Source organism: Gymnodraco acuticeps, unplaced genomic scaffold (genome assembly GCF_902827175.1).
Source record: "Gymnodraco acuticeps unplaced genomic scaffold, fGymAcu1.1, whole genome shotgun sequence".
Taxonomy (NCBI): Eukaryota; Metazoa; Chordata; class Actinopteri; order Perciformes; family Bathydraconidae; genus Gymnodraco; species Gymnodraco acuticeps.
This window is the reverse complement of record NW_022990550.1, coordinates 1-27,991: the sequence shown is the minus strand read 5'-3', so window position 1 is coordinate 27,991 and position 27,991 is coordinate 1. Positions and strand designations below refer to the sequence as shown.

Genomic DNA, 27,991 nt, shown 5'->3' with positions numbered 1-27,991 from the left:
AAACAGAGGGGATTGTGGGTAATGCTGCAATGATCTGTTTGGTGTTTCAGCCAATCAGAGACAGGCTCTGGATATATCTGAGACCTGAGATACTGATGAAAGTAGGGGACCTTTAAAGAGCAGTTATGTGATGTAGTCTAAGAGAGTTCTCCAGAGGTGAACTCAAAGCATGATATCGTCCTGCAGACGCGGGTTTTGGGACGACGGGAGGCTTTGGGACGTCAGCGTTCGGGGCGGCCGCCAACACTGGAGGACTGTTCGGTCCCGCTCAGGCTAAACCTGGTTTGTCAGATCTTGTCTCATTCGAAAAAAATAACCAATCAGACGTTTGTATTGTTTGGCTGTTCAGTGTCGCGCTGACCGAGTCTCCATGCTGTGCATGTTGGCGTGGACCGAGTCTCCATGCTCAGCATGTTGGCGTGGACCGAGTCTCCATGCTCAGCATGTTGGCGTGGACCGAGTCTCCATGCTGTGCATGTTGGCGTGGACCGAGTCTCCATGCTGTGCATGTTGGCGTGGACCGAGTCTCCATGCTCAGCATGTTGGCGTGGACCGAGTCTCCATGCTGTGCATGTTGGCGTGGACCGAGTCTCCATGCTGTGCATGTTGGCGTGGACCGAGTCTCCATGCTCAGCATGTTGGCGTGGACCGAGTCTCCATGCACAGCATGTTGGCGTGGACCGAGTCTCCATGCTCAGCATGTTGGCGTGGACCGAGTCTCCATGCTGTGCATGTTGGCGTGGACCGAGTCTCCATGCTCAGCATGTTGGCGTGGACCGAGTCTCCATGCACAGCATGTTGGCGTGGACCGAGTCTCCATGCTCAGCATGTTGGCGTGGACCGAGTCTCCATGCTGTGCATGTTGGCGTGGACCGAGTCTCCATGCACAGCATGTTGGCGTGGACCGAGTCTCCATGCTCAGCATGTTGGCGTGGACCGAGTCTCCATGCTCAGCATGTTGGCGTGGACCGAGTCTCCATGCTCAGCATGTTGGCGTGGACCGAGTCTCCATGCTCAGCATGTTGGCGTGGACCGAGTCTCCATGCTCAGCATGTTGGCGTGGACCGAGTCTCCATGCTCAGCATGTTGGCGTGGACCGAGTCTCCATGCTCAGCATGTTGGCGTGGACCGAGTCTCCATGCTGTGCATGTTGGCGTGGACCGAGTCTCCATGCTCAGCATGTTGGCGTGGACCGAGTCTCCATGCTGTGCATGTTGGCGTGGACCGAGTCTCCATGCTCAGCATGTTGGCGTGGACCGAGTCTCCATGCTCAGCATGTTGGCGTGGACCGAGTCTCCATGCTCAGCATGTTGGCGTGGACCGAAGGTCCTTGTTTACATTTAGAATAGTTTGAGGTTTTCAAATGAAGTTTCAAATTTCACCCGAATTGTTTTCTTTCTTAATCCCTTATTTGGAAAAAGATATGAATGAGATTGATGAGTTTCCTAATGAAGTCCTCTCTCGTGAACTAATATAACTCATGTTGTTTTCGAGGCTAAACGTTAACATTGATTGAAACCTAATATTTGGTTGAATAAAAACGTATTTTGTCAATAAAAGTATAAAAGTTGACTTTACAACAAACTGGAGTTGGATACGTTTTGCTCACACGATTCTAAAACACTCGTACGCAGCTACCACTGAAATGTGATTGAACCCTTCGTGTGATATTGATATCAGTGAAGCCTCTTCTTCATCTGACACTGTGCACTGATGCTGCGTTGAACCACAATCAGCAGCAATGCATGTGGATAAAAAAAAAAGCTGCATTTGAACCGTCGGCACAGCCCTTCTACAAACGGTCTGAATCATCATATCTTTATTTACTCAAACAAGTAGTTACTGAAATAACAGGGCCGTTATATTCATGCAAACATAGCTCAGTGTAGCGGAGCAGCTAGCTCTTCCAGAGTCGAGCCGCAGTGACGCGTCCTGAAACCCCAAGTGTCTCCACTTCCTGTCCCCTGGTCTCAGAGCCAATGGGATCGCTCCGTAGGGTTTAGGAGACTATCTGAACTAAGGTCTGTGGTTGAGACACAGTGAAGAGACGGGTCACGTTTTGTTCTACGTTAAATCATCAGCAGTGACCCCACTGTGATTTCTGAAGAGTGGACGTGTCTGAGAAACGATGGTTGTTACCAAGTGGCTGAACAGGACTACAGAAGTCGTGGAGGCCGTTGTACGTCATTACGCCGAACACGTGAACACTCCTCTGAGTTAGTTTCTGTTCTGCTTGAAAGCAAGTCCCTGCCTCCTGCAGACTGTTCAAACAGACGCTTCAACTCGGACACTTTAGAGCAGGGGGTCAAACTCAAACACACAGTGGGCCAAAATAAAAAAATGTGTACTAGTGGAGGGCCGGACTGGTTCAATGTTTATTGCAGAACTTATTGAAATGAACTTATTGCACATATTAAACCTGGAACTAACGAAGCTTCAATGATTGCCTATAAAAACAACATTAAACATTAAATAATCAGCTGCATTCATTTCTTATGGCTCTATCTGCAGCTTTTCCAGAGTCAGTTCTTATGAGTACATTTTCCCCACAGGCCAACAACAGCTTCAACAAAACTATTCCCCTCAAAGAACAAACAAACATGCCCTGTTGTCCTGAGAGAGAAAGTGCAGAAGGAAGCATCCATTGAACTCAGTGTGCTGCTCTGTGATGCTAGCTCAGATACTTGGCATCTCATCTTGGGTGCAGGTCATCAATGTTTGGGCTCAGGCTCTGAGCGGAGGAGACCCTCAGGATGGAGGGAAGGTGTGCGTGCAATATACCGGCGGGCCAGATCTAATAGTGATTAGAAATTATCCTGCGGGCCGAAATTAAATCCACCACGGGCCTGATTTGGCCCCCGGGCCTCGAGTTTGACACATGTGGTTTAGAACCTGTGTGTTTGAATCTGGGTCTGAAGTCGGCGTGACGTTGAAGTCGTGCTGCTGGACTCGGCTGTAGTTCCTTTATAGCATCACGTTAGCATTTAGCTTCAGGACATTAGATTTACGATTAGAAAATGATAAAAGTAGACATGTGGAGATGATCCGGCTGAACCAAACGTGATCCATCTCTTGAATGTGTCTCAACCACAGACCTTATTTCCAGCTATTTTCCTAAATCCTACGGAGAAATCTCATTGCTTTTGTCGAGGGAACCGGAAGGAGTTTACTTCCGGGTTTTAGGACGCGTCACGGTGGCTCTCTATAGCAGCTAGCTCTTCCAGACGTCTGAATAGCAGCTTCTCCTTCCAGATGTCTAAATAACAGCTCTTCCCTGATGTGTCTCTCCCCCCCAAGCAGGTGGTCTTTTTGGAGCTAGCACCTTCAGCCAGCCTCCAGCCTCCTCCGCTGCCACAGGTTTCGGGTTCGGAGCAGCGGCCGCCGGCGGCACCGCCACGAGCCTGTTCGGAAACACCGCCACGGGAACCACCGGGGGACTCTTCTCTCAGCCGAGCAATGCCTTCGGGGCCAGCAAACCCACCTCGTTCGGAAGTGAGAACACCCTCAACGCACCTTTTATTGGGTCTAAGGAGTTCGGGACATTTTCAGCAGAAGTGAAGTGTAGATAGAGTGGAGAGAATATAGACTTAAAGTGACCGTATGAAATAGGGAACTGTTAGGGTTACGGTGAGTAAGGTAAGATGGACCTTAATTGATCCCTGTAGGGAAAATTGTTTTGTTACAGGACCAGTGTGCTCAACTTTAAAATACGAATACTTAAAAATATGATATCAAATGTAAACAATACAAATAATACTGACTGTTATTTAGGAGTTTGTTCTGAACGGCGCATTAGGGGACATCGCCGGCATAGAGAGGCGAAGTCCCTCCCCTTCCGGTGGACCTCCATGGGACCTTATTTCGGAAAATTAATGTATTGAAGTCAATGCGGTAGGGCTGTCCCGAATACCATTTTTCGGGCTCCGGATATTCGGTGCGGAGAGATTGTTTGTTTTTTTCAATAAAAAAAATATTTTTAAATTTTTTTCATAACACGCTCCGAGACACCTGACAACACGCTGTTAAGCAGAAGCGCAGAAAGAGCATACTATTACGATTTATATTTGTTTATTGTCTCAGTACTCGCATACATTAAAACTAAATGTGTCCTCTGCATGTAACCCAGCCGCAGCGCAGCGCCCTGGACCACATCCGGTTCCAGACTCCGTCTATAACGTTTTACAACCTGAAGATACAAAACACATATTTCTGTTATAACAACAATACTTTTAATAACAGCCGTAACAGTCGGCCTAACCGGTAACACTGGTTACCGATGCAGTCAACAGTATTTAAATAAATGAACGAACTGAATGCCAATAATTGCCTTAGCCCCAGATGTTCCACATTGCTCCTATTGTTTTCACTATTCGGATACAATTGAAAAACTAATATAAAAAAACAATTCGCTTGCTTGCAACGATTTTCCAAGCCAAGTAAGAGCACGATGTTATCATGAGTAACGTTACGGTTTAAACGGCGGATAAAGCAGCTTCATCATGGCAACTTGACAACAGCTAAGCTAAGCTAGGCTAGTAATAACAGCATCCGGTGACTTTTCAGAGTTGTTGTGCCACCGGCCAGTTTCTCGTCGCATATTTGGCACACTGCCTTCTTCTTACCGTCGTCCAATTTAAAATGGTCCCACGCAGCTGAAGTCTTCGGCACTTTGTGTTCAGGTGTGTGAAGCGAGGTGAAGCGTGCCGTTTGCGTCGTGACTGTGAACGCGATGTCAGGAGCACAGGCTGAGATTGTATATATTTCCGCATTTTAACAGTGCAATTCAAAAGTATAAATATAGTATAAGAATATGGCAATTGGCCTTTATTGATAGCATTTAGGAAGAAAAAAACGAATATCCGAATAATGAAATTAAAACCCGAATAGTTGGCCAACGAACGAATATTCGAATAGTCGAATATTCGGGTACAGCCCTACAATGCAGAGAGAAAGATTATCTCTCGATCCCGTTTGAATTGTCCCATGAATTACACACATGATGTTTGTCAATCTTTAAAAATAATTTCCACATCAAAAAAGTCAGTTTGTTGTAAAACTGTTGAAATAAAAGACTGAAAAATACGCAACTAGAAAGACTACAAATCCCAGAGTCCCGGTCCCGCATGCTGGCTCTTAGGAACCGACTGACTCCCCTTGTGTGTGTGCAGCTCTCAACGTGCCCAGACTTGGAGTGATTTACACCTCTTTTAATGCTTTCCGCCTCGTTCTGAAAGAAAGAAGTGAAATGTTTCAACGTGACGGCCGTCTGGGTGTGTGGGGGCGAGACGGGAGATGTAGTTCATTCAGCGTTTCACACAAACAAAGTGTTACTTCACAGTTTTACGACACATTTTAATTTTTTTGACTTGCAAAATGATCTTGTAAATTGACGAACATCATATGTGTAATTCGTGGCACAATTCAAACGGGATCGAGAGATAATCTTTCTCTCTGCATTGACTTCAATACATACTTTCTCTGAAGTAAGGTCCCATGGAGCTCCCCGGAAGGGGGGGGGCTTCACCTCTCTATCAAAGTATAAAATAGAGGTCAGGGGAGGGGCACACACTTAGAAAAACAACACAGAATTTTAAAGATGGAAAATGTTTGAAGTGTAGAAAATACTAGAAATATTTGAGTGCAGGTTTTACAGTATTGAAGTAGCGGCCGGGAAGAAGCTGTTCTTGTGTTCAGAGGTTGTTTGTTGTTGTTGTTATAAAGCAGACTAATGTGTCCTAACTCACAAGGCAAGCGTTCCCATGCTTGATCTCTGTCAGGTTTGTACTAACGATGATCCATCGCTGCAGTCGTTTCTCTCTGCTCAGCCAGCTGTCGTTGTGATTTGTTTATCTTATGAAACTACTGAACGCTCTGAAGAAGTCTCCCTCCCATCGTGTCCTCCAGGCTTCGGGACCAGCGCCGCCAGTGGAGGGCTGTTCGGGTCCACAGCCGCCGCCGCCTCCAATCCCTTCGGAGGGAGCGCCGTGTCCTCTCTGTTCGGGGGGGCGGGCTTCACCGCCGCTCAGCAGCAGCAGCAGCCGGGAACCACCGTCAAGTTCAACGTGAGTCCCTCTGAGTGTTGATAACGTTTATCAGAGTACCTTCATTTTTCCCACAGAGGGGAACATGTGCAAAAGATCCTAAATATAATTGTGTAAAGAAACCACCGTCAAGTTCGACGTCAAAAGTCAACTTTATTGTCAATCTTCCAGTTTGTGTTCAGACAGAGATACTGTTTCCCACAATCCCGAATACAATAACAAAGATATATAAAAAAAGATATATACAATCAAAGACACATTTATACATGTGCAAACATTTAGACATAAATAAAAGCACAACAATCAATATATACAAAATAATGTATTTATTATATCTACGCCGGGATCCGGAGTCGAGGCCGATCCTCTTGCTGTAGTCCTGGATCCTCTATCCTGAGTTCTGAGTCGTGCACTTCGGGTCGTGGCTGAACCTGTCTCTGCGGTCCTGCCTTGGGTCTCGTCATGCTGTTTTCCTGATGGCTTCCTCAGGATTGTAGCTCACATCCTCGTGGATTCATCTTCTTATTACAGACACATGCATTTCCTAACATTCGGTCTATATGCTGTCAAATGTATTATCTTTTCAATTTACACACGGCATCTATTGCACGTCTGTCCGTCCTGGGAGAGGGATCCCTCCTCTGCTGCTCTCCCTGAGCTTTCTCCCATGTTCCCTTTCAACTGTGGGTTTTCTCTGGAAGTGTTTCCTTGAACGAAGTGAGGGTCTGAGGACAGAGGGTCTGAGGACAGAGGGTCTGAGGACAGAGGGTCTGAGGACAGAGGGTCTGAGGACAGAGGGTGTCGTTTTTCTCATACTGATATTCTGAACAATCTGTGCTGTATTTGCTGTAAAGTGTCTCTACTGTAGGCTATTTTTATTATATGTTCAGCACTTTGGCTCCACCAAAGATCGTTTATAAATGTGCTATATAAATAAAACTTGATTTCAGGATGCCCCCAAGAACACAGAAATGATCAAAAATATATATCTGGGAAATTGTGCAAAAGATCCTAAATATAATAATGTAAAAAAACCACCGTCAAGTTCAACGTGAGGCCCTCTGAGTGTTAACGTGTATCAGGATGCCCTAACATATTGTGCCCTGACATAACGGCATCACTGCCCCCTGTTGTGACTGCCAGGAACACAGAAGCTATCGGAAACATATCTGCAAAATGTTCTTCAGATGTGATCAAATGGGTTGAGAACAATATGAAATTATGTTTAAAAATAATTCCGGCAAATGTGTGGAAAATATTCACTCAATCTTTTTTTAATATCCAAAATATTTGCACATTTTAAAATTGTTTTCCCTCCAGCCTCCGACAGGAACTGACACGATGGTGAAGGCCGGCGTGACGACGAGCATCAACACCAAGCACCAGTGCATCACGGCCATGAAGGAGTACGAGAACAAATCCCTGGAGGTAACAACAATAACAACAAGTAAACACAGCAGAAACATCAAATACAAACAGGGCAATGCACAGTAAATAAAGTAGGTACGAAGAGTTGAGTCGTGACAGTAGAGCAGGGTCGTGACAGTAGTACGAAGAGTTGAGTCGTGACAGTAGAGAGGAGTCGTGACAGTAGTACGAAGAGTTGAGTCGTGACAGTAGAGCGGAGTCGCGACAGTAGAGCGGAGTCGCGACAGTAGAGCGGAGTCGCGACAGTAGAGCGGAGTCGCGACAGTAGAGCGGGGTCGCGACAGTAGAGCGGGGTCGCGACAGTAGAGCGGAGTCGCGACAGTAGAGCGGGGTCGTGACAGTAGAGCGGGGTCGTGACAGTAGTACGAAGAGTTGAGTCGTGACAGTAGAGCGGAGTCGAGTCGTGACAGTAGAGCGGAGTCGAGTCGCGACAGTAGAGCGGAGTCGAGTCGCGACAGTAGAGCGGAGTCGAGTCGCGACAGTAGAGCGGAGTCGCGTCGCGACAGTAGAGCGGAGTCGCGACAGTAGAGCGGAGTCCGGCGTCGCGACAGTAGAGCGTGAGTCGCGACAGTAGAGCGGAGTCGTGACAGTAGTACGAAGAGTTGAGTCGTGACAGTAGAGCGGAGTCGCGACGTGACAGTAGAGCGGAGTCGCGACAGTAGAGCGGGGTCGCGACAGTAGAGCGGGGTCGCGACAGTAGAGCGGGGTCGCGACAGTAGAGCGGGGTCGCGACAGTAGAGCGGGGTCGCGACAGTAGAGCGAGGGTCGCGACAGTAGAGCGAGTCCGCGACAGTAGAGCGAGAGTCGCGACAGTAAGAGCGGAGGTCGCGACAGTAGAGCGGGGTCGCGACAGTAGAGCGGGGGTCGCGACAGTAGAGCGGGGTCGCGACAGTAGAGCGGGGTCGCGACAGTAGAGCGGGGTCGCGACAGTAGAGCGGGGTCGCGACAGTAGAGCGAAGAGTCGCGACAGTAGAGCGAAGAGTCGCGACAGTAGAGCGAGGGTCGCGACAGTAGAGCGAAGAGGTCGCGACAGTAGAGCGGGGTCGCGACTGTAGAGCGGGGTCGCGACTGTAGAGCGGAGTCGCGACTGTAGAGCGAAGAGTCGCGACAGTAGAGCGAAGAGTCGCGACAGTAGAGCGAAGAGTCGCGACTGTAGAGCGAAGAGTCGCGACAGTAGAGCGGGGTCGCGACAGTAGAGCGGAGTCGCGACTGTAGAGCGAAGAGTCGCGACTGTAGAGCGAAGAGTCGCGACTGTAGAGCGAAGAGTCGCGACTGTAGAGCGAAGAGTCGCGACTGTAGAGCGAAGAGTCGCGACTGTAGAGCGAAGAGTCGCGACTGTAGAGCGAAGAGTCGCGACTGTAGAGCGAAGAGTCGCGACAGTAGAGCGCAGTGTCGCGACAGTAGAGCGAAGAGTCGCGACTAGAGCGAAGAGTCGCGACTAGAGCGAAGAGTCGCGACTAGAGCGAAGAGTCGCGACTAGAGCGAAGAGTCGCGACTAGAGCGAAGAGTCGCGACTAGAGCGAAGAGTCGCGACTAGAGCGAAGAGTCGCGACTAGAGCGAAGAGTCGCGACTAGAGCGAAGAGTCGCGACTAGAGCGAAGAGTCGCGACTAGAGCGAAGAGTCGCGACTAGAGCGAAGAGTCGCGACTAGAGCGCAGTGTCGCGACTGTAGAGCGAAGAGTCGCGACTAGAGCGAAGAGTCGCGACTAGAGCGCAGTGTCGCGACTAGAGCGCAGTGTCGCGACTAGAGCGAAGAGTCGCGACTGTAGAGCGAAGAGTCGCGACTGTAGAGCGAAGAGTCGCGACTGTAGAGCGAAGAGTCGCGACTGTAGAGCGAAGAGTCGCGACTAGAGCGAAGAGTCGCGACTAGAGCGAAGAGTCGCGACTAGAGCGAAGAGTCGCGACTAGAGCGCAGTGTCGCGACTAGAGCGCAGTGTCGCGACTAGAGCGAAGAGTCGCGACTAGAGCGAAAGAAGAGTCGCGACTAGAGCGAAGAGTCGCGACTAGAGCGAAGAGTCGCGATTACTCGAGCGAAGAGTCGCGACTAGAGCGAAGAGTCGCGACTAGAGCGAAGAGTCGCGACTAGAGCGAAGAGTCGCGACTAGAGCGAAGAGTCGCGGACTAGAGCGAAGAGTCGCGACTAGAGCGAAAGAGTCGCGACTAGAGCGAAGAGTCGCGACTAGAGCGAAGAGTCGCGACTAGAGCGAAGAGTCGCGACTAGAGCGAAAGAGTCGCGACTAGAGCGAAGAGTCGCGACTAGAGCGAAGAGTCGCGACTAGAGCGAAGAGTCGCGACTAGAGCGAAGAGTCGCGACTGTAGAGCGAAGAGTCGCGACTAGAGCGAAGAGTCGCGACTAGAGCGAAGAGTCGCGACTAGAGCGAAGAGTCGCGACTGTAGAGCGAAGAGTCGCGACTAGAGCGAAGAGTCGCGACTAGAGCGAAGAGTCGCGACTGTAGAGCGAAGAGTCGCGACTAGAGCGAAGAGTCGCGACTAGAGCGAAGAGTCGCGACTAGAGGCGAAGAGTCGCGACTAGAGCGAAGAGTCGCGACTGTAGAGCGAAGAGTCGCGACTAGAGCGAAGAGTCGCGACTAGAGCGAAGAGTCGCGACTAGAGCGAAGAGTCGCGACTGTAGAGCGAAGAGTCGCGACTGTAGAGCGAAGAGTCGCGACAGTAGAGCGAAGAGTCGCGACAGTAGAGCAGAGTCGCGACTAGAGCGAAGAGTCGCGACTGTAGAGCGAAGAGTCGCGACTGTAGTACGAAGACGTTCAGCTTTAATGCTTTCTCTCTGCAGGTGTGGGAAAGGTTAGTGATGAATCTGGTATCTGTGTTTCCTCTCCTGCAGGAGCTGCGTTTCGAGGACTACTCGGCGGGCAGGAAGGGACCCAGCAACCCGATGGCAGCGCCGACGGGCGGTTTGTTCGGGACACCGGCCGCCGCCACGCCCAGCGCCGCCACCGGGCTGTTCGGAGCCGCCGCCGCCAACACAAACTTCTCCTTCGGACAGAACAAGAGCACCTTCGGGGCCACACGTAAGAGAGGGAACAGGGACGGGGTTATCCGTATATTTACACGTGTCGAAACATCATATCACACACATTATAAAAACACACTCACACACAGACCGCTGTAAACCTTTACGAGTTACTCCGAACATCCGTGAAAAAGCTTTGTTATAGACAAACAAAGATGGTCCAAAGGAAGGGCAAGGGGTACTTTGCCCCCAAATATTGAGCCTTAAGCCCCCTCTTAAAATAACGTTGTCTAAAAACTTGGCGGCAAACTTTAGAGGCTCAGAATCGTGTCATCATGTCACGTGAAATATTTAGCTGAATATTCGGAGAACAAACACAGTAAGGATATCTTTGGAAAGCTATGAAACGCTGTGTGATTCAACATGTGCCGCTGTGTGCTCTCTGCAGCGGCTGCCGGGGGGTTCGGAGCGACGGCCGGCGGTCTGTTCGGGCAGCAGCAGGCGGCTCAGCAGCAGCAGCAACAGCAGCAGCAGCAGCAGCAGCAGCAGGCGCAGCAGGCGGCAGCGGCCAGTAGCCTCTTCAAACCCTTCGGAGCGACCACCACCACCCAGAGCTCCGGATTCTCCTTCGGAAACACCAACACCATGGGCCAGGCCAACACCAGCAGCATCGTGAGTGTTTACCTGCTAACATCTCAATTATTAAACCATGTGAAGTGAAGCCATGTGCTTCCTTAGCCTTCCAGTACTTAGTCAGATCCCAAAGTGATACGCAAGCTGAGGGATATAACCTCGCCTCTGGTTCTGACCCCCCCTCTGGTTCTGACCTCGCCTCTGGTTCTGACCCCCCCTCTGGTTCTGACCTCGCCTCTGGTTCTGACCTCCCCTCTGGTTCTGACCTCCCCTCTGGTTCTGACCCCCCCCTCTGGTTCTGACCCCCCCTCTGGTTCTGACCCCCCCTCTGGTTCTGGTTCTGACCCCCCCTCTGGTTCTGGTTCTGACCCCCCCTCTGGTTCTGACCCCCCTCTGGTTCTGACCCCCCCCTCTGGTTCTGGTTCTGACCCCCCCTCTGGTTCTGACCCCCCCTCTGGTTCTGACCCCCCCCCTCTGGTTCTGGTTCTGACCCCCCCTCTGGTTCTGACCCCCCCTCTGGTTCTGACCCCCCCTCTGGTTCTGACCCCCCTCTGGTTCTGACCCCCCCTCTGGTTCTGACCTCCCCTCTGGTTTCTGACCCCCCCTCTGGTTCTGACCCCCCCTCTGGTTCTGACCTCGCCTCTGGTTCTGACCCCCCCTCTGGTTCTGACCTCCCCTCTGGTCTCAGGGTCTCTTTGGGAACACGGCGGCTCCTCAGCCCACCGGCTTGTTCGGCGCCGCTCAGCCCAGCGCCGCGGCCACCGGCTTCGGGACGGCCACCGGACTCTTCGGACAAACCAACACCGGGTTCGGGAACGTCGGCACACAGGTACACACACATTCTCACACACACACACACACACATTCTCACACACACATTCTCACACACACATTCTCACACACACACATTCTCACACACACACATTCTCAACACACACACATTCTCACACACACATTCTCACACACACATTCTCACACACACATTCTCACACACACATTCTCACACACACATTCTCACACACACACATTCTCACACACACATTCTCACACACACATTCTCACACACACACATTCTCACACACACACATTCTCACACACACACACACACACACACACTACTGATGATTGAAACACCAACACACCGAAACAATACATTACTAACCCATTAACCCCATTAACGTCACTGTGTGTTAACGTCACTGTGTGTTAACGTCACTGTGTTAACGTCACTGTGTTAACGTCACTGTGTTAACGTCACTGTGTGTTAACGTCACTGTGTGTTAACGTCACTGTGTTAACGTCACTGTGTGTTAACGTCACTGTGTGTTAACGTCACTGTGTTAACGTCACTGTGTGTTAACGTCACTGTGTTAACGTCACTGTGTTAACGTCACTGTGTTAACGTCACTGTGTGTTAACGTCACTGTGTTAACGTCACTGTGTTAACGTCACTGTGTTAACGTCACTGTGTGTTAACGTCACTGTGTGTTAACGTCACTGTGTGTTAACGTCACTGTGTGTTAACGTCACTGTGTGTTAACGTCACTGTGTGTTAACGTCACTGTGTAACGTCACTGTGTTAACGTCACTGTGTGTTAACGTCACTGTGTGTTAACGTCACTGTGTGTTAACGTCACTGTGTTAACGTCACTGTGTGTTAACGTCACTGTGTGTTAACGTCACTGTGTGTTAACGTCACTGTGTTAACGTCACTGTGTGTTAACGTCACTGTGTGTTAACGTCACTGTGTTAACGTCACTGTGTGTTAACGTCACTGTGCGTTAACGTCACTGTGTTAACGTCACTGTGTTAACGTCACTGTGTTAACGTCACTGTGTGTTAACGTCACTGTGTGTTAACGTCACTGTGTGTTAACGTCACTGTGTGTTAACGTCACTGTGTTAACGTCACTGTGTGTTAACGTCACTGTGTGTTAACGTCACTGTGTGTTAACGTCACTGTGTGTTAACGTCACTGTGTTAACGTCACTGTGTGTTAACGTCACTGTGTGTTAACGTCACTGTGTGTTAACGTCACTGTGTGTTAACGTCACTGTGTGTTAACGTCACTGTGTGTTAACGTCACTGTGTGTTAACGTCACTGTGTGTTAACGTCACTGTGTGTTAACGTCACTGTGTGTTAACGTCACTGTGTTAACGTCACTGTGTGTTAACGTCACTGTGTGTTAACGTCACTGTGTTAACGTCACTGTGCGTTAACGTCACTGTGCGTTAACGTCACTGTGCGTTAACGTCACTGTGCGTTAACGTCACTGTGCGTTAACGTCACTGTGCGTTAACGTCACTGTGCGTTAACGTCACTGTGTTAACGTCACTGTGTTAACGTCACTGTGTTAACGTCACTGTGTTAACGTCACTGTGTTAACGTCACTGTGTTAACGTCACTGTGTGTTAACGTCACTGTGTTAACGTCACTGTGTGTTAACGTCACTGTGTTAACGTCACTGTGTGTTAACGTCACTGTGTTAACGTCACTGTGTGTTAACGTCACTGTGTGTTAACGTCACTGTGTTAACGTCACTGTGCGTTAACGTCACTGTGTTAACGTCACTGTGCGTTAACGTCACTGTGTTAACGTCACTGTGTTAACGTCACTGTGTTAACGTCACTGTGTTAACGTCACTGTGTGTTAACGTCACTGTGTTTAACGTCACTGTGTGTTAACGTCACTGTGTGTTAATGTCACTGTGTGTTAACGTCACTGTGTGTTAACGTCACTGTGTGTTAACGTCACTGTGTGTTAACGTCACTGTGTGTTAACGTCACTGTGTTAACGTCACTGTGTTAACGTCACTGTGTTAACGTCACTGTGTTAACGTCACTGTGTTAACGTCACTGTGTTAACGTCACTGTGTTAACGTCACTGTGTTAACGTCACTGTGTTAACGTCACTGTGTGTTAACGTCACTGTGTTAACGTCACTGTGTGTTAACGTCACTGTGTGTTAACGTCACTGTGTGTTAACGTCACTGTGTTAACGTCACTGTGTTAACGTCACTGTGTTAACGTCACTGTGTTAACGTCACTGTGTTAACGTCACTGTGTGTTAACGTCACTGTGTTAACGTCACTGTGTGTTAACGTCACTGTGTGTTAACGTCACTGTGTTAACGTCACTGTGTTAACGTCACTGTGTTAACGTCACTGTGTTAACGTCACTGTGTTAACGTCACTGTGTGTTAACGTCACTGTGTGTTAACGTCACTGTGTGTTAACGTCACTGTGTGTTAACGTCACTGTGTTAACGTCACTGTGTTAACGTCACTGTGTTAACGTCACTGTGTGTTAACGTCACTGTGTGTTAACGTCACTGTGTGTTAACGTCACTGTGTTAACGTCACTGTGTTAACGTCACTGTGTTAACGTCACTGTGTTAACGTCACTGTGTTAACGTCACTGTGTGTTAACGTCACTGTGTGTTAACGTCACTGTGTGTTAACGTCACTGTGCGTTAACGTCACTGTGCGTTAACGTCACTGTGCGTTAACGTCACTGTGTTAACGTCACTGTGCGTTAACGTCACTGTGTTAATGTCACTGTGCGTTAACGTCACTGTGCGTTAACGTCACTGTGTTAACGTCACTGTGCGTTAACGTCACTGTGCGTTAACGTCACTGTGTTAACGTCACTGTGCGTTAACGTCACTGTGCGTTAACGTCACTGTGCGTTAACGTCACTGTGTTAACGTCACTGTGTTAACGTCACTGTGTGTTAACGTCACTGTGTGTTAACGTCACTGTGTTAACGTCACTGTGTTAACGTCACTGTGTTAACGTCACTGTGTTAACGTCACTGTGTTAACGTCACTGTGTGTTAACGTCACTGTGTTAACGTCACTGTGTTAACGTCACTGTGTTAACGTTAACGTCACTGTGTTAACGTCACTGTGTGTTAACGTCACTGTGTTAACGTCACTGTGTTAACGTCACTGTGCGTTAACGTCACTGTGCGTTAACGTCACTGTGCGTTAACGTCACTGTGCGTTAACGTCACTGTGCGTTAACGTCACTGTGTTAACGTCACTGTGTGTTAACGTCACTGTGTGTGTGTGTGTGTGTGTGTGTGTGTGTGTGTGTGTTACAGCAGAGTTTATTTGGTAATAAGACGGCAGGGTTCGGGACCACCACCACCAGCGCTCCGTCCTTCGGCACTGGCACCGGGCTGTTCGGAAACAAACCAGCTCTCACACTGGGGGCGGGAACCAACACCTCCACCTTCGGTCAGTCTACTGGAGACGGGGGGGCAGCGGGGGGAATACCATTATCAGAGTGGCATTATTAACTCATCTCTGATGTTTGTGTTTCTGCAGGGTTCGGTGCCAACCCGGCTGCTGGGGGTCTGTTTGGGAACAAACCGGCCACCGGAGGACTGGGAGCTGCTCTGGGAACCAGCTTCGGAGCAGGTACATCCCATAATACACAGCCATGAGCCCAGGCAGATTCATACTCACATGTTGTCAGGTTTTAGGACTGAGATAAAGCTCCTCACTCATATACTAATAAAGTGTGTGTGTGTGTGTGTGTGTGTGTGTGTGTGTGTGTGTGTGTGTGTGTGCAGCAGTGCCAGGACAGACCTCTCTGTTCGGGAACACTCAGGGTAAACTGGGCACCACTCTGGGAACGATGGGAGCGTTCGGAGCGTCGGCGTTCAACACCGGAGCGACTTCGATGGGCTTCGGAGCGCCACAGCAGGCCGTCGGTGAGTGGTTCAGATCAAAGTGAAATTCAGCCCGACAGGCAGAGGGGGGAAGAAGTGGAGAACAAATACTTTGTTACTGTACTCAAGTACATGTTTCTGGTATCAGTACTTTACTCCAATACTTATTTTTCTGACCACTTGACTTCTTACACTTTGAACTCAAATACCTGTACTTTCTACTTCTTACATGTTGAACCCAAATACCTGTACTTTCTACTTCTCACATATTGAACACAAATACCTGTACTTTCTACTTCTTACATGTTGAACTCAAATACCTGTACTTTCTACTTCTCACATATTGAACACAAATACCTGTACTTTCTACTTCTTACATGTTGAACCCAAATACCTGTACTTTCTACTTCTTACATGTTGAACACAAATACCTGTACTTTCTACTTCTTACATGTTGAACACAAATACCTGTACTTTCTACTTCTCACATATTGAACACAAATACCTGTACTTTCTACTTCTTACATGTTGAACCCAAATACCTGTAATTTCTACTTCTCACATGTTGAACTCAAATACCTGTACTTTCTACTTCTTACATGTTGAACTCAAATACCTGTACTTTCTACTTCTTACATGTTGAACACAAATACCTGTACTTTCTACTTCTTACATGTTGAACCCAAATACCTGTACTTTCTACTTCTCTCATGTTGAACACAAATACCTGTACTTTCTACTTCTTACATGTTGAACACAAATACCTGTACTTTCTACTTCTTACATGTTGAACTCAAATACCTGTACTTTCTACTTCTTCCATGTTGAACACAAATACCTGTACTTTCTACTTCTTACATGTTGAACCCAAATACCTGTACTTTCTACTTCTCTCATGTTGAACACAAATACCTGTACTTTCTACTTCTTACATGTTGAACACAAATACCTGTACTTTCTACTTCTTACATGTTGAACACAAATACCTGTACTTTCTACTTCTTACATGTTGAACACAAATACCTGTACTTTCTACTTCTTACATGTTGAACACAAATACCTGTACTTTCTACTTCTTACATGTTGAAACACAAATACCTGTACTTTCTACTTCTTACATGTTGAACACAAATACCTGTACTTTCTACTTCTTACATGTTGAACTCAAATACCTGTACTTTCTACTTCTTACACGTTGAACTCAAATACCTGTACTTTCTACTTCTTACATGTTGAACTCAAATACCTGTACTTTCTACTTCTTACATGTTGAACTCAAATACCTGTACTTTCTACTTCTTACATGTTGAACACAAATACCTGTACTTTCTACTTCTTACATGTTGAACACAAATACCTGTACTTTCTACTTCTTACATGTTGAACACAAATACCTGTACTTTCTACTTCTTACATGTGAAACTCAAATACCTGTACTTTCTACTTCTCACATGTTGAACACAAATACCTGTACTTTCTACTTCTTACATGTTGAACACAAATACCTGTACTTTCTACTTCTTACATGTTGAACTCAAATACCTGTACTTTCTACTTCTTACATGTTGAACACAAATACCTGTACTTTCTACTTCTTACATGTTGAACACAAATACCTGTACTTTCTACTTCTGACATGTTGAACTCAAATACCTGTACTTTCTACTTCTTACATGTTGAACTCAAATACCTGTACTTTCTACTTCTTACATGTTGAACTCAAATACCTGTACTTTCTACTTCTTACATGTTGAACTCAAATACCTGTACTTTCTACTTCTTACATGTTGAACTCAAATACCTGTACTTTCTACTTCTTACATGTTGAACTCAAATACCTGTACTTTCTACTTCTCACATGTTGAACTCAAATACCTGTACTTTCTACTTCTTACATTTTGAACTCAAATACCTGTACTTTCTACTTCTTACATGTTGAACTCAAATACCTGTACTTTCTACTTCTCACATGTTGAACTCAAATACCTGTACTTTCTACTTCTTAACATGTTGAACTCAAATACCTGTACTTTCTACTTCTAACATGTTGAACTCAAATACCTGTACTTTCTACTTCTTACATGTTGAACTCAAATACCTGTACTTTCTACTTCTTACATGTTGAACTCAAATACCTGTACTTTCTACTTCTTACATGTTGAACTCAAATACCTGTACTTTCTACTTCTTACATGTTGAACCCAAATACCTGTACTTTCTACTTCTTACATGTTGAACCCAAATACCTGTACTTTCTACTTCTTACATGTTGAACCCAAATACCTGTACTTTCTACTTCTTACATGTTGAACCCAAATACCTGTACTTTCTACTTCTTACATGTTGAACTCAAATACCTGTACTTTCTACTTCTTACATGTTGAACTCAAATACCTGTACTTTCTACTTCTTACATGTTGAACCCAAATACCTGTACTTTCTACTTCTTACATTTTAAACCCAAATACTTGTACTTTCTACTTCTTACATTTTAAACCCAAATACTTGTACTTTCTACTTCTTACATTTTAAACCCAAATACTTGTACTTTCTACTTCTTACATTTTAAACCCAAATACCTGTACTTTCTACTTCTTACATTTTAAACCCAAATACTTGTACTTTCTACTTCTTACATGTTGAACCCAAATACCTGTACTTTCTACTTCTTACATGTTGAACACAAATACCTGTACTTTCTACTTCTTACATGTTGAACTCAAATACCTGTACTTTCTACTTCTTACATTTTGAACTCAAATACCTGTACTTTCTACTTCTTACATGTTGAACTCAAATACCTGTACTTTCTACTTCTTACATTTTGAACTCAAATACTTGTACTTTCTACTTCTTACATTTTGAACTCAAATACCTGTACTTTCTACTTCTTACATGTTGAACTCAAATACCTGTACTTTCTACTTCTTACATTTTGAACTCAAATACTTGTACTTTCTACTTCTTACACGTTGAACTCAAATACCTGTACTTTCTACTTCTTACACTTTGAACTCAAATACCTGTACTTTCTACTTCTTACATTTTGAACTAAAATACTTGTACTTTCTACTTCTTACATTTTGAACTCAAATACCTGTACTTTCTACTTCTTACATGTTGAACTCAAATACCTGTACTTTCTACTTCTTACATTTTGAACTCAAATACTTGTACTTTCTACTTCTTACACGTTGAACTCAAATACCTGTACTTTCTACTTCTTACACTTTGAACTCAAATACCTGTACTTTCTACTTCTTACATTTTGAACTAAAATACTTGTACTTTCTACTTCTTACATTTTGAACTCAAATACCTGTACTTTCTACTTCTTACATTTTGAACTCAAATACTTGTACTTTCTACTTCTTACATTTTGAACTCAAATACCTGTACTTTCTACTTCTTACACGTTGAACTCAAATACCTGTACTTTCTACTTCTTACACTTTGAACTCAAATACCTGTACTTTCTACTTCTTACATGTTGAACACAAATAACTGTACTTTCTACTTCTTACATGTTGAACTCAAATACCTGGACTTTCTACTTCTTACATGTTGAACACAAATACCTGTACTTTCTACTTCTTACATGTTGAACTCAAATACCTGTACTTTCTACTTCTTACACGTTGAACTCAAATACCTGTACTTTCTACTTCTTACACGTTGAACTCAAATACCTGTACTTTCTACTTCTTACACTTTGAACTCAAATACCTGTACTTTCTACTTCTCACATGTTGAACTCAAATACCTGTACTTTCTACTTCTTCCATGTTGAACCCAAATACCTGTACTTTCTACTTCTTACATGTTGAACTCAAATACCTGTACTTTCTACTTCTTACATGTTGAACTCAAATACCTGTACTTTCTACTTCTTACACTTTGAACTCAAATACCTGTACTTTCTACTTCTTACATGTTGAACACAAATACCTGTACTTTCTACTTCTTACATGTTGAACTCAAATACCTGTACTTTCTACTTCTTACATGTTGAACACAAATACCTGTACTTTCTACTTCTTACACGTTGAACTCAAATACCTGTACTTTCTACTTCTTACACTTTGAACTCAAATACCTGTACTTTCTACTTCTTACATGTTGAACTCAAATACCTGAACTTTCTACTTCTTACATGTTGAACTCAAATACTTGTACTTTCTACTTCTCACATTTTCCAAACAGGCTGGTTCCTTTAGTTTGAATGTGTGTTTGGTGGCGTACACATTTCAAAGCCTCTTTACTTTGACTTGAGTAAAGAAGTTTAGTCGGTACGTATTTTTAAACACGAGTATGTGTACTTCTACTCGAGTAAAGGGTGTGTACTTTTACCACCTCTGCCGACAGGAACATCTCACTCTGCTTCTCAAGATTCAAAGGTTTTATTGTGCATGAGCTGCAGAGTAGAAATGGCAATGAAATTCTTCTGACCCGAGCTCCTCCAACAAGGCGACGTGTATCATAAGGATAGTGCAAGAAGTCTATATGCATGTGAATGGAATATGATATGAAATTAAATGTACATTAAGACACGAACAGACGAATGCTTATCGAGGCACTTCACAGAGTTCCGGTTTAACAGCCTTATTTTCTGTGGTATAAAACTGTTCTTTGTGTTTCCTCCTCAGCGCTGACGGACCCCAGCGGCGCGGCGGCCCAGCATGCATTGCTGCAGCAGCAGCTCAGTGTTCTGGCGTATTCTCCGTACGGAGATTCTCCTCTGTTCAGAAACCCGCTGTCGGACCCCAAGAAGAAGGAGGAGGTGAGACTCACATGAACCACAAACAGAGACGGACAGAAATCTGATTTGCATCACATTTAGTCAGATTAATATCAAACTTTAACTTATTTTTCTTTACTATTTTAAAACAAAAAGCAGATTTCCTGATCCCCAAACCCTTCGTGTATCTAACTCCACCTCCTGTGTGTCTTTCCAGCGTCTGAAACCGACCAATCCCACGGCCCAGAAGGCTCTGACCACGCCCACTCACTACAAGCTCACCCCCCGTCCGGCGACACGCGTCCGGCCCAAAGCTTTGGGTTCTTCGGGGGCTTCAAAGTCTCAGCTGTTCGACGGGCTGGACGACGACGAGCCGTCGCTCACAAACGGGGCGTTCGTTCCCAGGAAGAGCATCAAGAAGCTGGTCCTGAAGAACCTGAACAGCAGTCAGTACAGCAGCCCTCTGAGCAAGGAGATCGACGACCTGGCCTCGCCCCCCGAGTACCCTCACAACGGGCACAGGTACACACACAATCCATCAGGAGCACCCTTTAAAGCTGGGTTTAACTTGGGCTCAGAAGTGTTGTTTTAACCTGGTTTTGACTCTCGTTCTGTCAGCAGTCATGTGGAGGACGAGGAGGAGATGGCGGGTCTCAGCAGTCGAACAGAAGAGGATCCAGAAGTGTCTCAGTTCTACGTGAACCCGATCTCTAAGCCGGTCGCTTTCAGCCCCCCCGCGGTGCTGCAGGACACCATCAGCGAGCTCAACATGCACAAAGCCGCGCGCAACGGCCTGGAGGTGAGACGCGTTATGTCTGATTTATTGATCATTTTGAAAACTAAGATTTAGTTGGATTCATAATTTAAACTTTGTCTGATTTTTACTTAAACTTTTTCAGATGTTTTATTATATTTCGTCCCAAATATGTCTTCTGTATTCCAGGTTTTCTTACGGTCATTAAAAACCTGGAAAACTCATGGAAATTCAAAATGCTAATTCCAGGCCCTGGAAAAGTCATGGAAACAATATATTTCCCAAAGTTTTGGAAATGTAATAATATAATTTTATATTTTAGCTAATCCCCCGAAATAGTATACTATAATGATAATAAATACTGTATCGTAATGAAACGTGAAAGGGGCTTTTAACAGACGAGGTGTTTCGCTGGTGAGAGATTTGAGTTGCTTCAGCGCGTAGAAGCGAGTAAGCCTATTTCTTTCTTTCAGATCGAACATGTTTCAGACCTTATTCAAATAAACCATTTTCAGTGGTTATTTTTTTGGTCATGGAAAATTAAGTAAAGGTCCTGGAGAGTCATTGAGAAGTCATTGAGAAGTCATGAGAGTCTGGAGAAGTCATGGAGAAAGTCATGAGAAGTCATTGGAGAAGTCATGGAGAAGTCATGGAGAAGTCATGGAGAAGTCATTGAGAAGTCATGGAGAAGTCATTGAAGAAGTCATGGAGAAGTCATGGAGAAGTCATGGAGAAGTCATGGAGAAGTCCTGGAGAGTCATGGAGAAGTCTATGGGGAGAATCCATGCGAAGGTCATGGAGAAGTCATGGAGAAGTCATGGATGAAGTCATGGAGAAGTCATGGAGAAGTCATTGAGAAGTCATTGAGAAGTCTGGAGAAGTCATTGAAAGTCATGGAGAAGTCATGGAGAAGTCATGGAGAAAGTCATGGAGAAGTCATGGGAGAAGTCATGGAGAAGTCATGGAGAAGTCATGGAGAAGTCATGGAGAAGTCATGGAGAAGTCATGGAGAAGTCATTGAGAAGTCATTGAGAAGTCATGGAGAAGTCATGGAGAAGTCATGGAGAAGTCATGGAGAAGTCATGGAGAAGTCATTGAGAAGTCATTGAGAAGTCATTGAAAGTCATTGAAAGTCATGGAGAAGTCATGGAGAAGTCATGGAGAAGTCATGGAGAAGTCATGGAGAAGTCATGGAGAAGTCATGGAGAAGTCATGGAGAAGTCATTGAGAAGTCATTGAGAAGTCATGGAGAAGTCATGGAGAAGTCATGGAGAAGTCATTGAAAAGTCATTGAAAAGTCATTGAAAGTCATTGAAAAGTCATTGAAAGTCATTGAAAAGTCATTGAAAGTCATTGAAAAGTCATTGAGAAGTCATTGAGAAGTCATTGAGAAGTCATTGAAAGTCATTGAGAAGTCATTGAAAGTCATTGAAAGTCATTGAAAGTCATTGAAAGTCATTGAAAAGTCATTGAAAGTCATTGAAAAGTCATTGAAAGTCATTGAGAAGTCATTGAGAAGTCATTGAGAAGTCATTGAGAAGTCATTGAAAGTCATTGAGAAGTCATTGAGAAGTCATTGAGAAGTCATTGAGTCATTGAGTCTTTTTCAGATGTTTTATTATATTTCGTCCCAAATATGTCTTCTGTATTCCAGGTTTTCTTACGGTCATTAAAAACCTGGAAAACTCATGGAAATTCAAAATGCTAATTCCAGGCCCTGGAAAAGTCATGGAAACAATATATTTCCCAAAGTTTTGGAAATGTAATAATATAATTTTATATTTTAGCTAATCCCCGAAATAGTAATACTATAATGATAATAAATACTGTATCGTAATGAAACGTGAAGGGGCTTTTAACTGACGAGGTGTTTCGCTGGTGAGAGATTTGAGTTGCTTCAGCGCGTAGAAGCGAGTAAGCCTATTTCTTTCTTTCAGATCGAACATGTTTCAGACCTTATTCAAATAAACCATTTTCAGTGGTTATTTTTTTGGTCATGGAAAATTAAGTAAAGGTCCTGGAGAAGTCATTGAGAAGTCATGGAGAAGTCATGGAGAAGTCATGGAGAAGTCATGGAGAAGTCATGGAGAAGTCATTGAAAGGTCATTGAGAAGTCATTGAGAAGTCATTGAGAAGTCATGGAGAAGTCATGGAGAAGTCATTGAGAAGTCATTGAGAAGTCATGGAGAAGTCATTGAGAAGTCATTGAGAAGTCATTGAAAGTCATTGAGAAGTCATTGAGAAGTCATTGAGAAGTCATTGAAAGTCATTGAAAGTCATTGAAAGTCATTGAGAAGTCATTGAGAAGTCATTGAGAAGTCATTGAGAAGTCATTGAAAGTCATTGAGAAGTCATTGAGAAGTCATTGAGAAGTCATTGAGAAGTCATTGAAAGTCATTGAAAGTCATGGAGAAGTCATGGAGAAGTCATGGAGAAGTCATGGAGAAGTCATGGAGAAGTCATGAGAAGTCATGGAGAAGTCATGGAGAAGTCATGGAGAAGTCATGGAGAAGTCATTGAGAAGTCATTGAGTCATTGAGTCTTTTTCAGATGTTTTATTATATTTCGTCCCAAATATGTCTTCTGTATTCCAGGTTTTCTTACGGTCATTAAAAACCTGGAAAACTCATGGAAATTCAAAATGCTAATTCCAGGCCCTGGAAAAGTCATGGAAACAATATATTTCCCAAAGTTTTGGAAATGTAATAATATAATTTTATATTTTAGCTAATCCCCGAAATAGTAATACTATAATGATAATAAATACTGTATCGTAATGAAACGTGAAGGGGCTTTTAACTGACGAGGTGTTTCGCTGGTGAGAGATTTGAGTTGCTTCAGCGCGTAGAAGCGAGTAAGCCTATTTCTTTCTTTCAGATCGAACATGTTTCAGACCTTATTCAAATAAACCATTTTCAGTGGTTATTTTTTTGGTCATGGAAAATTAAGTAAAGGTCCTGGAGAAGTCATGGAGAAGTCATTGAGAGTCATTGAGAAGTCATTGAGAAGTCATTGAGAAGTCATTGAGAAGTCATGGAGAAGTCATGGAGAAGTCATTGAGAAGTCATTGAGTCATTGAGAAGTCATGGAGAAGTCATGGAGAAGTCATGGAGAAGTCATTGAGAGTCATTGAGAAGTCATTGAGAAGTCATGGAGAAGTCATTGAGAAGTCATTGAGAAGTCATGGAGAAGTCATGGAGAAGTCATGGAGAAGTCATGGAGAAGTCATGGAGAAGTCATTGAAAGTCATTGAAAGTCATTGAAAGTCATTGAAAGTCATGGAGAAGTCATGGAGAAGTCATTGAGAAGTCATTGAAAGTCATTGAGAAGTCATTGAGAAGTCATTGAGAAGTCATTGAGAAGTCATTGAAAGTCATTGAGAAGTCATTGAAAGTCATGGAGAAGTCATTGAGAAGTCATTGAAAGTCATTGAGAAGTCATGGAGAAGTCATTGAAAGTCATTGAGAAGTCATTGGTGAAAAAGTATGAACCCTGGTATTCTCTTTTTATTTTTACATTTTGTTAATTTTTTCCTTGTTTTTGCCAGATTTTTACTTTTACTCGCATTTCGTCTGGTTTTTTAAATTACATTTCGTCTGGTTTTTTAAATTACATTTCGTCTGGTTTTTTAAATTACATTTCGTCTGGTTTATTAAATTACATTTCGTCTGGTTTATTAAATTACATTTCGTCTGGTTTATTAAATTACATTTCGTCTGGTTTTTTAAATTACATTTCGTCTGGTTTTTTAAATTACATTTCGTCTGGTTTTTTTAATTACATTTCGTCTGGTTTGAACTCACACTTTGTCAGAATTTTACTCTGGTTTTTACTCACTTTTACTCATTTTGTCTTTTCTTTGAACTTAAATGTCTGTTTTTTACTCACATCTCGTCTGATTCTCTCCATGTTTCCAGGTGAGCAGCGATGACATCTCAGCGTCTCTGTGTGAGGAGTCTCTGCAGGAGGAACAAGAGGAAGAGCAGCTGGAGCAGCAGCCTCCTCACCCTGCAGGTCAGTGTCTTGTACGGCACTGAGGTGTCTTTCACAGCAACATGGAGAGCAGAACCAGCTCTGTATTAAAATCAAGCATCCTTGAACAGGCATCGTTCTGAACCGCGTTGGTTACTACACCATCCCCTCCATGGAGGACCTGGCTGAGATGGTGGATGGAAACAGAGACTGCTTGGTGGAGAACTTCACCGTGGGAAGGAAAGGTAAACGTCGTCCACCTGTGATTATCTCTTCATTTTCATTTCTTCACAGGTTAACAAACATAGGAGCAACACTCGCAGAAAAACAAACAGACCTCTGCATTGAAAACACAAAAGATATCACATCATCTTTATCTCTTTAACAGTCATTCAGCAATCCTCCTATTTTAAGTTCAACTAAATCCCACCAGCCCTTCCACCTCTTCTCTCTGTGGTCTCGGTGCATACGTCAACTTTCCATTACATAGATCTCATGAATCACGTCCATCCACGCTCCCTCCGTCGGAAGCTCTTGGCTCATCCACTTCCTCGTTATAGATGTTTTGGTTGCCGCCCTTAAAATGTACTTGTTGTCATTATTAGATGAGATTCCTTTATTGTCACGACACAGCAAAATTCCAAGCATTCCCGATGGTGCTATCAAACCTAACAGACAGGATCATTTTGACAATGCAAGCTAAAAACGTTTAATATACAAAGTGACTATAAATTGGACCTATGATACATTGAAGAGCACGTTTACAAAACAATACAACATTACCCAGGGTTCCTGCGGGGTCTTAAAAAGTCTTACATATGATAATCAGAATTGAAGGTCTTAAAAAGTCTTACATATGATTTAGAAGGTCTTCAAAGTGATGGGGTTTGAAAGGCGCTTCTGTGCGATGGCGTCTGAATGTGTTTTGGGGGAAATGTCCGGGCTGCAATGTAACCTGCACGGTGAGAGCCGTTCAGCTCCCCAACAATCTGTATTGAAATAAATCAACATGGAACCAGTAATCACTAACTTTGTTTCCCCCGGCCCCTTATCGGAGAACACCCAGTTAGTAACCTAGCAACCAAGCTTCAACTAGCGGCAGTCAGAAACCCAATCATACAACAGCAACGGTGAAAGATTGTAGCCGAGGCAGCAGAGCTCTGCATATAGCTCTTGTCACACACACACACACACACACACACACACACACACACACACACACACACACACACACACACACACACACACACACACACACACACACAGTTCTGTGCTGTTATGTTCAGTCATCGTTCTTATGTTGAGCATGAACACATTTACTTTGAAAGTAATTATGGGACGTATTTCTTCTTTCAAAGCAGTTTTCCGTCATACTTTCTTGCTGTGAAAAAGGTCTTAATTTCTATTCAAAGTGGTCTTAAGAAGTCTTACATTTGAGTTGGTGAAACCGGCAGGAACCCTGATTACCAGACAAGAACAACCACATCTCCGACCTGATGTCAAACTTTAATATCATTTTAAAGAGGATATTAAAAACTCCTTGCTCGCCCTCAGGCTACGGCTCCATCTTCTTCCCCGGAGAGGTGAACGCTTCGGGGCTGAACCTGGACGACATCGTGCACTTCAGACGCAAAGAGGTCATCGTTTACCCCGACGACAAGAACAAGCCCGCGGAGGGGGAGGGGCTTAACAGGTGAGAGGCGGGATCTATCTGAACTGTTCATCCACTTCTTGTCACCACCTGTCTCCCTCTGACCCTGTATGTGTTCTCTGTTTCCCCTCAGGAAGGCGGAGGTGACTCTGGACGGCGTCTGGCCCAACGATAAGACGTCGTGCGCTCAGATCCGCAGCCCGGAGCGTCTGGCGGAGATGAACTACGAGGGCCGGCTGGAGAAGGCCTCGCGCAGGCAGGGGGCCCGCTTCCTGGAGTACAGGACGGAGACCGGCTCCTGGGTGTTCGAGGTCAGAGACCCTCAGTCATACCAGAGAGAGAAGGCTTTCATTGCCATACGTACAGAGCTACAGACCTTTTTAAAGCCTTGTGTTTATCATTACTAATTTAAATCCTTAAATCTCCCTCAGGTCGCCCACTTCTCAAAGTACGGCCTGCAGGACTCTGACGAAGAGGAGGAAGTGCCGCTCAAATCTGACCCCAAGAAGCTGAAGACGATGTCACTTCCTGCCTCGCGTCTGCAGAAGCTGCTCCCCCCCGCCCAGCAGCAGGTAGAGCAGCCTGCCTTCATCACTCACCATCATCATCCTCATCATCACTGACCCATCAAGCTTTAAAGGAGCATTTCTTATTTATTTTTTTGCATTTTAAGAAAATATTCATCAAGTATAACAAAATGACCACATCTACGTATATAGATAGATTAACTACATAAAAGTTGACAAATCCTTTTATTTTGAAAAACATCTTCACACTGCAGCTTTAAGGAGCCTTTCACTCGTAATCTGCCGTGCTTTTATTTTGAAAAACATCTTCACACTGCAGCTTTAAAGGAGCCTTTCACTCGTAATCTGCCGTGCTTTTATTTTGAAAAACATCTTCACACTGCAGCTTTAAGGAGCCTTTCACTCGTAATCTGCCGTGCTTTTATTTTGAAAAACATCTTCACACTGCAGCTTTAAGGAGCCTTTCACTCGTAATCTGCCGTGCTTTTATTTTGAAAAACATCTTCACACTGCAGCTTTAAAGGAGCCTTTCACTCGTAATCTGCCGTGCTTTTATTTTGAAAAACCTCTTCACACAGCAGTTTTAAAGGAGCCTTTCACT

General features: G+C 44.8%; 1 protein-coding gene across 1 annotated transcript in view; it reads left to right on the top strand.

The window, feature by feature from the left end:
- The window catches only part of nup98 (nucleoporin 98 and 96 precursor), a 31,316-nt gene extending 3,338 nt beyond the window's left edge, over positions 1–27,978 (top strand). The window contains exons 3-20 of the mRNA XM_034227396.1: positions 187–282; positions 3,298–3,492; positions 5,878–6,062; positions 7,362–7,469; positions 10,312–10,498; positions 10,889–11,112; positions 11,762–11,902; positions 15,176–15,311; positions 15,402–15,494; positions 15,650–15,790; positions 20,395–20,528; positions 20,704–21,008; positions 21,105–21,285; positions 25,158–25,254; positions 25,344–25,457; positions 26,767–26,905; positions 26,997–27,174; positions 27,295–27,978. Coding sequence (XP_034083287.1) covers positions 187–282; positions 3,298–3,492; positions 5,878–6,062; positions 7,362–7,469; positions 10,312–10,498; positions 10,889–11,112; positions 11,762–11,902; positions 15,176–15,311; positions 15,402–15,494; positions 15,650–15,790; positions 20,395–20,528; positions 20,704–21,008; positions 21,105–21,285; positions 25,158–25,254; positions 25,344–25,457; positions 26,767–26,905; positions 26,997–27,174; positions 27,295–27,486 — 2,846 coding nt within the window. The 3' untranslated portion in view covers positions 27,487–27,978. The remainder of the gene's footprint in view (positions 1–186; positions 283–3,297; positions 3,493–5,877; positions 6,063–7,361; positions 7,470–10,311; positions 10,499–10,888; positions 11,113–11,761; positions 11,903–15,175; positions 15,312–15,401; positions 15,495–15,649; positions 15,791–20,394; positions 20,529–20,703; positions 21,009–21,104; positions 21,286–25,157; positions 25,255–25,343; positions 25,458–26,766; positions 26,906–26,996; positions 27,175–27,294) is intronic.
- Positions 27,979–27,991: the final 13 nt, after the last annotated feature.